General features: G+C 44.2%; 1 protein-coding gene across 1 annotated transcript; it reads left to right on the forward strand.

Annotated features, from left to right (window-relative positions):
* Positions 1 to 1,786: 1,786 nt before the first annotated feature.
* On the forward strand, positions 1,787 to 9,401 carry npr3 (natriuretic peptide receptor 3). The gene is made up of 8 exons (XM_033973092.2): positions 1,787 to 2,724; positions 4,008 to 4,130; positions 5,112 to 5,272; positions 5,952 to 6,087; positions 6,204 to 6,298; positions 6,870 to 6,987; positions 7,069 to 7,153; positions 8,292 to 9,401. Exons 1-8 carry the CDS (start codon positions 1,989 to 1,991, stop codon positions 8,401 to 8,403), a joined length of 1,566 nt encoding a protein of 521 aa, XP_033828983.1. The 5' UTR covers positions 1,787 to 1,988; the 3' UTR covers positions 8,404 to 9,401.
* The last annotated feature ends 1,593 nt before the right edge of the window (positions 9,402 to 10,994 follow it).

Consider the following 10,994-nt stretch of genomic DNA (forward strand, 5'->3'; position numbering starts at 1 on the left):
ACAACACCATTCCACCCCATGGGAGCGCCCTCAGCCCACCCTCAGATGAACTGAATTATCCATGTAAACTAATATTGATAATTCCATATGTGATTGCCAGTAGCAGTCAGCAGATGTCGCTGTGGCAGTGGTCTGTGGTCCACGGGTCAGCGGTCATAGCTTCAATGCCCAGAGCAGTGGGGTTGCATTATGGCCTACAGGAGCCTAATTCAACATAACAATATTAAGATGCACAAAAATAAATGCTATATTAAAGAAGCATTGCCTAACTTTTCAAGTCTGTCACCATGGAGATGTTTTGCCTGCTTTTTTCACAGCACGGTATTAAACTTGCCTAACACACATTTACTCAATTATGTCATTTACTCAATTAAATCATTTATTGCTCCAAAATACCTATAAAAAACATACATTCTCGCACTTTAAAAAGACACTTTGCTTAAATTGCCCATATTGCGCTATTTTCTGATCTGTCATAATGTTGTTTCCTCATCACAAACAAACCTGGAGTTTTGTTTTGTTTCATTCACACAAGTTGAACACATAAAAAAATGTCATGTGTTTTCATGTGTTTTCATGTGGCAATACAGGAAGTGCGCCACTGTGTTTTTAAACTTCATACACCTTCACTAAAATTATTTCTATAAATTCAGGCTTGGAATTGCCAATCTCTACTGAAGAAAAGGTAATAGGAAGCTGTTAAGTAGTCTACATGACACCACAAGATGGAACAGAGCATTTTGAGCTTTGGAAATATAGACAGAGTAAAGGGTCACTCAAACATGTGTGAATGAAACAAAACACAACTCCAGTTACTCTTTAAGTTACTCTTTTCCCAAACACTATTTTTCCTCTTACTTGAATAATTTCTTGGATAACTATTTTGTACTTTCACTTGAGCAGTATTATTTTTAAGTATTGTTTCTCTTATTGGAGTACATTTTTGTTTACTCTATCCATCTCTGATTCTGAATATGCCAGGCAAGTACAGGCGTGAAAAATAAAGAAATCAGATTAGGCTACTCACTTCAGATGTAACATTACTATCGAAATGACATTTCAGTAATCTGATAACTCCAGAATAAAATAATGATCATATTTTTGGTGTGCATATAAACATAGGCACTGATAGGGCGACATGAGACAGTGGAGCTGCAGTTCATTGGGACAGAGACACACGCCACACTCATCACAAAGCAGCGATCTGTGGCCTTCTCTGGACAAAGTCTCACTTCAAATGTGGGCCACTCATTTACTTAATATTGAAATATAGACTGCAATCACGCTATAGAAAGTGGGGGTTTTACTTAAATCACATAAGACGAGCCAATACAAACTTTTGAAACAAATACCTAATCCGAACAAAAAGCTACATGTTGAACCTGGAGATTTCTATCAGAGATTGTGTCCACATATGCCACAGTCCTTTCAGACAATCATCGAACCTGTTTAAATGATGGCCTCCACTTTTTGACTCTTTCATTTTTACCGTTTAAAAGCTAATTGTCCCACAGAGTTCTGAGCTCCCCTTCACCTCCAAACTGAACTGGGCTGTTCATCATTTCTGACACGTGAATCCCACAATCACATCCAGCCTAACCATTCTGACCCGGGTTTTGATGAAAAGGTTTTCCCACAGCGCGGAGGAGAGAACAGTTTGGCCCCAGTCAGAGGTAAACGTCCCCCGGAGCCGAGCCCCACCTCTGCATGTCCCCGGGCCGGTCGCTCGGACGCGGACAGCCTGTTGCATTTATTGGTGGGCGGTACAGCCGTTGCCATGTCACTTTAAGAAGGAGGTGGGAAGCGCTCAAATGACGCAGTAATAATCCTGAAAAGATGTGTCCAATCCAGGAGCTGAGGCTTCGTGTGTGGTGTGCCGCCTGAACTCACTTCTCTGTGGACCCGCGTTTGGAGCAGCCCAGAGCCAGAGGGACAGCGGGACAGCGGGACTCATGGATGCCACATGCTGACCTGCGCGCCCCCGGTACATGCTCCTTGGGCGCGTGCACAGCCAGGTGCTGACAGCTCGGACACATAGAGCGCGGTTTGCTGTGCGCCTGAAGATGCGTTCTAACGCAGTCCTCGCGTACTTTGTGGCGGTCCTCAGCGTTGTCCTCCTCACTCCGTGCGTCTGCGAGGACGTAGACGTGCTGGTGTTCCTGCCCCAAAATAACTCATACCTTTTCTCCCGCGCCAGGGTCGCACCGGCGATCCTTTACGCACAGCAGAGACTCAAAGCGCACGGGGGACCGCTCTCCGAGATGAATTTCAACATCGATTTTGACCAGTCGGACTGTGTGAACGCAGCCCTCTTCTCCTTGGTGGACAGGTCGTGCACACGGCGGCCAGACGTGATCCTGGGGCCGGTGTGTGAGTACGAGGCTGCGGCGGTCGTGCGCCTGGCGTCCCACTGGCACATCCCAGTCATCTCCGCAGGTGCGCTGGCCACGGCCTTTAGCGACAAGAGTTCCGAGTATTCTCACCTCACGCGCATCGCTCCATCCTACGTGAAAATGGCCGAGACGTTCAGCGCGATGTTCGAACACTTCTCGTGGAGCTCCGCGCTGCTCATTTACGAGGACGACCGTCAGGAGCGGAACTGCTACTTCACTCTGGAAGGCGTCTACCACCTGATGAGCGGCTTCAACGTTAAAACATACCAGGTGTACGAGGGCGAGCGGCTGGACACGGAGGACGTGGTGCAGAGCATCTCAGACACTGAAGGTACGGCTTACCCGGGTCTATGCACCTCACCGGGGGAGCTTGGTCTACACGTGACAGCTACTGTCCACTGACACATGCAGCAGGGTAAACATCACTGTGAGGAAAGTGAATGTGTCTCCGGAGAATGCTGTCACATAGACACCTGAGCTGGCGCCTAAAGGTGACACTGTCCATTCACTGGTCAGATAAATCCTGAGCTCACGTGGCTCCGTGCGTAAAGGAATGGCCACATATAAACACATGTGGAGTTTGTAGTCTATATTATAATGTACTACTGGTTTGACTCCATCCTCACTGACAATATAACTGCTATTCAGAACATGATGTAGGCCTATTTTTAGATCTTAAGTCTTTTTAGTGAAACCAGACAGAAATACCTCAAAACTCAAATGATCAAACAGTATCAAACTTTGTGACTCTTTCATGTTTACTCGGAGTTTAGTTTAATTAATAGTCTTCATTTTGTCCTGTGTTGCCCTTTTTATATAGGCTAGTAGTAACCAAATCAATCAAGATACTCAACAAGAGAAATACTCAATACTCACAGGTCATGAGCTCAGAGTATGGGGTTCTACTTGTGCCTAAATTAAGTTTGTTGCACTTCATTCAGTATTCGTAAGTCTTTTGTGATTGTTTATTAATGCTGTGCTGGCCTGTCTTTTGAATGTGTCCATACCTTTGGTCTATTGGTAATTACTATTGAAAAGTAAATCAATTATAGAATTAAACAGTAATCAGGGTTTAATTAAATCGGCAGAGTGTATAGACAGTTTCAATAGACCAAAGGTATGGACACATAGACGGAGTGTATGGACACCTTTAAAAGACGGGGCAGGACAACATTAACAGAATATCACAAAAGACCAGTGAATACTGAATGGAGTGAAACAAAAACATTATATCCACAAGGACTTGAAGTCAATAGAGGTAATTTGAGCCTAAATTGAACCCCATAAGAGTAGGGTACAGGGTGTTGATAAGACATGGTGAATGGCATTGCGATTGTGAGGGGGCAATAGCATTTGAGAGATGATACACGAATCCCATGTATTTCAGAAATACCTTGAGGGTAGCAGTTTTATTCAAGATAATATTCTAATTAGAAGTTAAATGTGCAGTCTATGCAATTTGATAATTGTGACCATTCAACTTGTGATTTTGATTTGATCACAATGTGTGTCTCAGCAGAAAGCACTAGTTTCTGTGTTCATGTAAGTGAAAGTAGCCTGTGTTTCCGTGGTGATGTGTGTGTTGCTGTGGTGATCACTGACTGTGTGTTGCAGTGGTCATCATGTGCATGGGGGCAGACCAGATCCGCAACGTTATGTTGGCCGCTCACAGACACAGTCTGACCAACGGAAGTTACATGTTCTTCAACATCGAGCTCTTCAATGCCTCCTCCTATGGTAAGCTAGCACACACAAGACAACAGAGAGCTCTTCAGCACCTCCTCCTACGGTAAGATAGCACACATGACAATATGGAGCTCTTCAACACCTCCTCCCATGATAAGCTAGCACCCACATGACAACATGGAGCTCTTCAACGCCTCATCCTATGATAAGCTAGTCCCCACATGACAACAACCACGAGCAGCCCTACTTTGGGCTGCGCCATGGTTAAGAATCACTGGTTTAGGTTAGGATAGGAGTAATTATCGACAAGGTTTAAATTAGTCTGTAAGAAATTAATGTAAGTCAATGTAATGTCCCTACAAATCATGGAAATCCAATGTGTGTGAATGTGTGCCCATGTATCATTATGAAATATAACCTGATATAGTTAAAGAGATTGCACTTCTGTGCTGCACCAAGGGCACTCACCGCCAGCTCAGTCCTTGTTATCTTGGCCTATGTTATCAGAGCTATGACACTCCCTACAATAGAAGCATAGCCAGACTAGACTATGTCCAGACTAGACTGGAATAGACTGGAATGGATACCACTACCACAGTGTGTTGAGGGTTCATGTCTCCAGGTGCTGGGGCCTGTCATTATGGTAAATAAACTCAACTTTTGGAATTACAATTTTAAAGTTACGGTTTATTGTTGATCAACCTAAACAGAACGGATGAGTATGAACAAGATCCAAGCTCTTTATGAAAGTGTCTGGAGTGTATTCTTTCACCATAAAAAACTCCAAAAAACATCCTGGTGGTTTGGGCCTGGGTTTATGAACTACAGTCATAATATAGAGTAGAAATTATTTGGTTTAATTTGGTTTATTATACTCAAAAATTGAAAATATATTGTTACCTTTTTCCATGTAATTATGCAATCTTTTGTTGAATCAAAGCCAATAATTTAGAGAACAAGATGATCTATTTACAAATAAAATTTCTTGTGCCGATGCTTGGCCCCTGACCTCAGTCTCTGATCTCTGTCCAGGGGATGGCTGGTGGCGGCGGGACGACGCCCATGATGCGGAGGCCATGCAGGCATACAGCTCTCTGAACACTCTTACCTTGCTCAAGAGCTCCAAGCCACAGTTTGAGAACTTTACCCTGGAGATGAGGGGGGCCCTGAGGCGCGCAGGCCTCCATGATAGTGTGAGTACTTAAATCTGAAAACTACCAAGCGTACCTATTGAAAACAACATGTTATTGTCTTATCTGTCCTTTGGGGTCATTTTAAAGCATTTAAACTGCTATTCTGTGCAAAAAGTTTACACCTATTTTGCCAATGTACTATATTATGTTTTTTCTCTCATATTTGTAATAAAAGTGGCAGCATGTTTAGCTGTTTTGCACCTGAGAAAAGGGTTGATAAATTAAGCCTTATGTGTTTTGGAAATAATATGAATAACAAAAATGTCAATACACCGTTTTTTGTTTTTTTTTCCTATGCATGTTTGAAATAATAACAAACAGACAGTAGTAATTGTGAACACAAAATATTAAACAGCTTTACTACCACATTTTGTCACATTGCATTTGATATTATCTGTGCAGGTAAAATCAAATACCAGCACAACCTTAAAGGTGCACTATGTAACTTTTCTGATGCTACCTGCTGTCCCTGCGGAGATAGATAACTGTAATTCTATACTGTGGAACATCATATGCAAAACACTGACATCTTCTCAATGGAGACAAGCAGATGACAGACCCTCCAACTTGAAAAGTTACATTGTGAAACTTTAAATGCTCTGTAATATTGCACATCTCCACATCTCAGGCCCACTGTTTCCTCATGAGGACCTTTCTAACCCAGTGTGTGGTGTTTCAGATTAATCTGTTCATGGAGGGCTTCCACGATGCCCTGCTGCTCTATGCCATTGCTCTGCAGGAGGCACTGCAGAGAGGGCATAGCAAGAGCAATGCCTTGGAAATCACCTCCCGCATGTGGAACCGCACCTTTGAGGGTCAGTGTCCTACCAATAAAACTACACACAGACTAGCTTTATATTATCAACGTGTAGTCTGCAACCACAAAAGGTCTAAACCAGTGGAATCTTTCTTTTTATATTTTTATGTGCAGGTATTGCTGGCCCAGTATCCATAGATGCCAATGGGGACAGAGACGGGGACTTCTCCCTGATGTCCATGACAGACACTGAGGCAGGGACATTCGAGGTAGCACCAGTACAGAAATGGCCACTACTGACCACCACTGACCACTGCTGACAGCTCAGTTGGTAGAGTGTTATTTCACTGATCTGAAGGTTGGTGGTTTGAATTCTGCTCTCGACATAAACATCATTGGTAGAGCAGTCAGATCCACTGACCCACAGGTTGGTGGCGCGATTCCAGCTCCCACTGATGAATGCTGTCATTGTGTCCAAGGGCAAGACACTTAACCTACCTCGCCTCCAGTGTCTGTGTTCACTGGTGTATGAGTGTGTGAATGGGTGATGGCTTCCTTGATGTAAGGTGCTTTGAGTGTCTTGAAGATGAAGATGGAAAAGCGCTATATAAAAATGTGACCATTCACTATTCCATACTGACCATTACTAATCACCACTGACCACCAATAACCACCGCTGACTATTACTCACCACCACTGACCTTCATTGACCACTACTAACCACCACTGACCATTACTGACCACTACTGATGAATCACTGACCACCACTGACCATTACTGACCACCACTGGTCAATAGTCCACTACTGACCCTCATTGTGATTGCGTTTGTCCTTCCCAGACAGTGGCCAGTTACTTCGGGGAGAATGGGACGTTTCAGATGCTGCCGACCTTCAACAGAGAGCATTTCACACTGAGAGGCCGTGTACGCCCGCTGCCTGACACTCCCGACAAATCTTGTGAGTCTAGTCTCCTTGTTCCCCTGTGGTCACCCATGGGTCACCTGCTGTCCAAGTCTGACCTCTCCACTATCTCCACAGGTGGGCTCGGAGTGTCTGCTCTCACCGGAGTCATTGTGGGAGCTGTTTTGGGAATCACACTGCTGGTGGCATTCTTCTTTTTAAGGTAAATTAATTTTAGAAGACAGGTGAGGGGGTGGGGGAGTCCTCTACACAGATGAGGGGGCGGGGGGGGGGGGGGGGGGGGGGGGTCATCGAGGCAGGTGAGGATGAGGGAGGACTCGTCCAGGCAGATGAATAGGGGTGAGGGAGTCATCCAGACAGGTGAGGGGGTGAGGGAGTCATCCAGTCAGGTGAATTGGTGAGGGAACAGGTAGGTGAGGGGGCCCCAGGTAGGTGAGGGTGTGAAGAAATCAACCAGGTAGGTGATGGGATGAGGGAGTCATCCACATAGGTGAGGGAGTCATCCATGTAGGTGAGGGAATCATCCATGTAGGTGAGGGAGTCATCCACATAGGTGAGGGTGCCCTCCTGACAGGTGAGGGGGCGAGAGAATCATCCAGGCAGGTGAAAATGAGATAGTCATCCAGGGAGATGAAGGAATCATTCAGGCAGGTGAAGGGGTGAGGGAGTTATCCAGACAGGTGAGATAGTGAAGAAGTCAACTAGGCAGGTGAAGGGGTTAGGGAGTCATCCAGGTGAGTGAGGGTGAGAGAGTAAACAAGGCAGGTGAGGTGAGGGATGTGGTCATAGGCTACTTCAAAGAGGACCGTTTTAAGACTGCGGGAGCCTCTTTTACATGGGCAGGGAGCCGATCTTTTATTCCACTGGAGCTTAAGTGCTGAAAGCTCTCCCTTCTACTGTGCTTTTAGATACTCTAGGAACCACCAGTTGTCCAGCATTTTGAGAGTGGTGTTCTTGGGTTGGATGATATGGTACTAAAGCATTTGGCAAACAGGCTAGGCAATAGATAGGGGGCATTTATAACTCTGTATGTTAGGAGGCTGTGTTGAGAAGAAGTGTAATTACAGAATACTGAATTAAAAAAAAAAAATCTAAAACAAGTTTTGAGTTATATTGAGTTATAATGTATGTATAAGTTTTTGTTTGATACATTCTATATGTGTCCATTCATAGTTTTGATGCCTTCAGTGACAATGTAGTATTTAAGTAATCATGGAAATAAAGAAGATAAATAAATGATAGTAGTATATTTAGTTATGTCAGGAGGCTACACTAACACGCTGTAGAGTAGCATCCTGTTGTAGGTCACTAAAATGCTGTGTCCTTTACATCCTTTGCAGAAAAAACTTTAAGATTACGATAGAGCGACGGACGCACCGAGACCAGTGTGAGGTGGGCAAGAGGCGCCAACTCAGAGAGGACTCCATAAGGTCCAGCTACTCGGCATCCTGAAGTCCACCATCCTCCAGTCCAGAATCCTGAAGACGCAAAGTCCAGAATCCTAAAGTTTACCATTCTTAAGTACAGAGTCCTGGGGTTCACCATCCAAGTCCTCAGGTCCAGCGCCTTAAAGGGCCCGCATTACGCTATTTCTGATCCGATCTAAGTTTAATGTTGTTTCCTCATCAAATACATACATGGAGTTGTGTTTTGTTTCATTTGCAAATGTTTAACACACAAATCCTGCATATTTAGGCGTTTTTTCTCTCAAACAGAAAACACTGTGTTCTACCTAGCGATTTCATTTGATAATACAGGAAGTGCTCCAATGTCTTTTTAAACTCCATACACCTTCACTAGAATTATTTGGATGATTTCAGACCTGGAATTGCCAATCTCTACTGAAAAAAGGTAAAAGGTAACTGGTAACGTGAAAACTACCACTACATGACATCACAAGGTGCAACAGAGCATTTTGAAGTTTGGAGATGTAGAAAGACTAATAATAAAGGTTTGCTCAAACATGTGAATGAAACAAAACACAACTCCAGGCATGTTTTTGAGGAGGTTTAATGTCTACAATCAGGAAGTTGAAAATTCAACAAGACCAGAATACTAAAGTCCACTATTTTGAAGATCAGAGTCCTGAGGTCAAACAATCAAAGTCTACAGTGCTCAATTCCAGCATCTTATGATCTAAAATCCTCTAGTCCAGATCTTCAGAATCACGAAGTCCAGAATGATATAGTCCAGTGTCCTGAAAACCAGACTGCCAAAGTCCACCCTCCCTAAGTCTAGTCCAAAGTCCAGTCTCCTACAGTCCGAGACTCCAAACCAGTGCCTCCTCATGGCACAGTGACTCAGATGTGTAAATACTGTTTTTAAAAATATATGAATGAATGTATGCGATGACTGTCTGAGTGCCTTCCGTGTATGACTCCTCTGTCTCAGGGTTGTATTGTGTTGTAAGCTGTTGTAAGCTACTGGCATTAAACTACTGACACAAACTGACCACCGCCTCTGTCCATTTACTGCAAGCTGATCACTGTCCAAGGGGGATTCTGTCTGTGTTTACATTAAGTAAATAATAACTCAACATAGAAATGTGTTTGTGACATTGTAGGTCTGCACATAGAAAAGTGTCCAGAAACGTTGTCAAATCTTATCCGTGTTGTGTTGGCTGACGTCACATCGTGGCTGCTGCTGACTGATCCTCTAGAAATGAGCCGTGAGCCTGGAGTCAGTGACCGTGCTCCCATAACAGAATGGGGCGACTAATGACAGACTGAGAACAAGAGGGTTAGGGTCATGTGCTGTAGGCCAGGGCGCGTGCTCGTGTGCGTGTCAGTGCATGTGGGAGACTGCACACTATGTCCAGGGCTTTACAGAAACTTCTACTCACTGCTGTTGAGTTAGAGTTCAGTTAAAGGTAGCATTTTCAAACACATTAATCATCAAACATTAAAATACATTACAGTGTAATGTCACAGTTTGCCCAGTTTGTTATATTGACATTTTCACAAGAGTTAAACTATGTTCATATTATGATTAGGCAAAGAAAGTAAGACATACTGTTGGTAAAATATAGAACTATTTATAGACTATGTGGCTCTGCATTGGCAGGTTGGAGCCAACACTCATGTCCCTGAAGGTCTGCAAGGACTCAACCCCGGTCTAGGCCCCTTGCACCCTAGCCCACCAGGCTCCAAACAGGCACCCATGGGAGCAAGCGGCACCCTTCCAAAAGACCAGACAAAATGTGTTTAACTGAGAAGGGCCCTTCACAGAAGTGAGATGAAGCTTGTAACACATGATGGGTGTCTTGATGGACAGGTTAAGGCTGTTCTCTAACTACATTTGACCAACCTGAAATAAATTATGAAAATGTTATTAGTGATAAAAATACTATGCAGGTCTAATCAGATTCATAACCACATAAAATATGGGATTTGAAAGTCACACACTGTACACAAAACATGGAAAGTTGAGGAAAGGGCCGTCTGTGAGTGAACAGCGACTGCATTAACCTGAGCTGGCTGAGCGCCTGCCCCCTCTGCACAGAGCCCACTGTGTCACACGCGCACACACACACACACACACTGTACATGCACTCTCTCGTCCACACACCTACTCCCTCACACACACAGGTTGGCTTTACATGCTTTTTGGGGAAATTACATTGACTTACATTAATGTCATGGAGAGTGACCCTAAACTTACCCATAGTCACTACTTGTCTAACCTAAACCCTAACCTGTTGAAACTCCATATCTGAACTTTAAACCATGCTGTTGATCTTATTATAAAGAATACGTCAGGGGACCTGATCTGTGTCCCCGTAAGGGAGGCAGGTAAATCCCCACAATGTGATAAATACCTGCTCATCCACATACTCCCAAATGCACCAAGGTCTGAGAAATCAAGGCCTGATTGAGGTGTATCTACAGCTGAGTGTGGGGGAGCTTCTCTGCCTATTTCTGCTCTCTCACACTTACAGGGCAGTAGTATCTCAGGTCGAGCTATGTTCCACTGACCCAAAGGTGAGCCGTTTGATGCCTCCACAGCTTTAAGTCCCAGTGAAAAATTATGCCTGTTCAATTTTT

The sequence above is a fragment of the Periophthalmus magnuspinnatus genome, chromosome 9, assembly GCF_009829125.3.
Source record: "Periophthalmus magnuspinnatus isolate fPerMag1 chromosome 9, fPerMag1.2.pri, whole genome shotgun sequence".
Classification (NCBI taxonomy): Eukaryota; Metazoa; Chordata; class Actinopteri; order Gobiiformes; family Gobiidae; genus Periophthalmus; species Periophthalmus magnuspinnatus.

Bases quoted from the DNA above. Each gene is read 5' to 3' on its own strand.
- npr3 (XM_033973092.2), top strand. From the start codon at position 1,989: ATGCTCCTTGGGCGCGTGCACAGCCAGGTGCTGACAGCTCGGACACAT. The intron at 6,088-6,203 runs GTCAGTGTCCTA...TTTTATGTGCAG, and splicing joins GTGGAACCGCACCTTTGAGG to GTATTGCTGGCCCAGTATCC. The intron at 7,154-8,291 runs GTAAATTAATTT...CATCCTTTGCAG, and splicing joins GTGGCATTCTTCTTTTTAAG to AAAAAACTTTAAGATTACGA.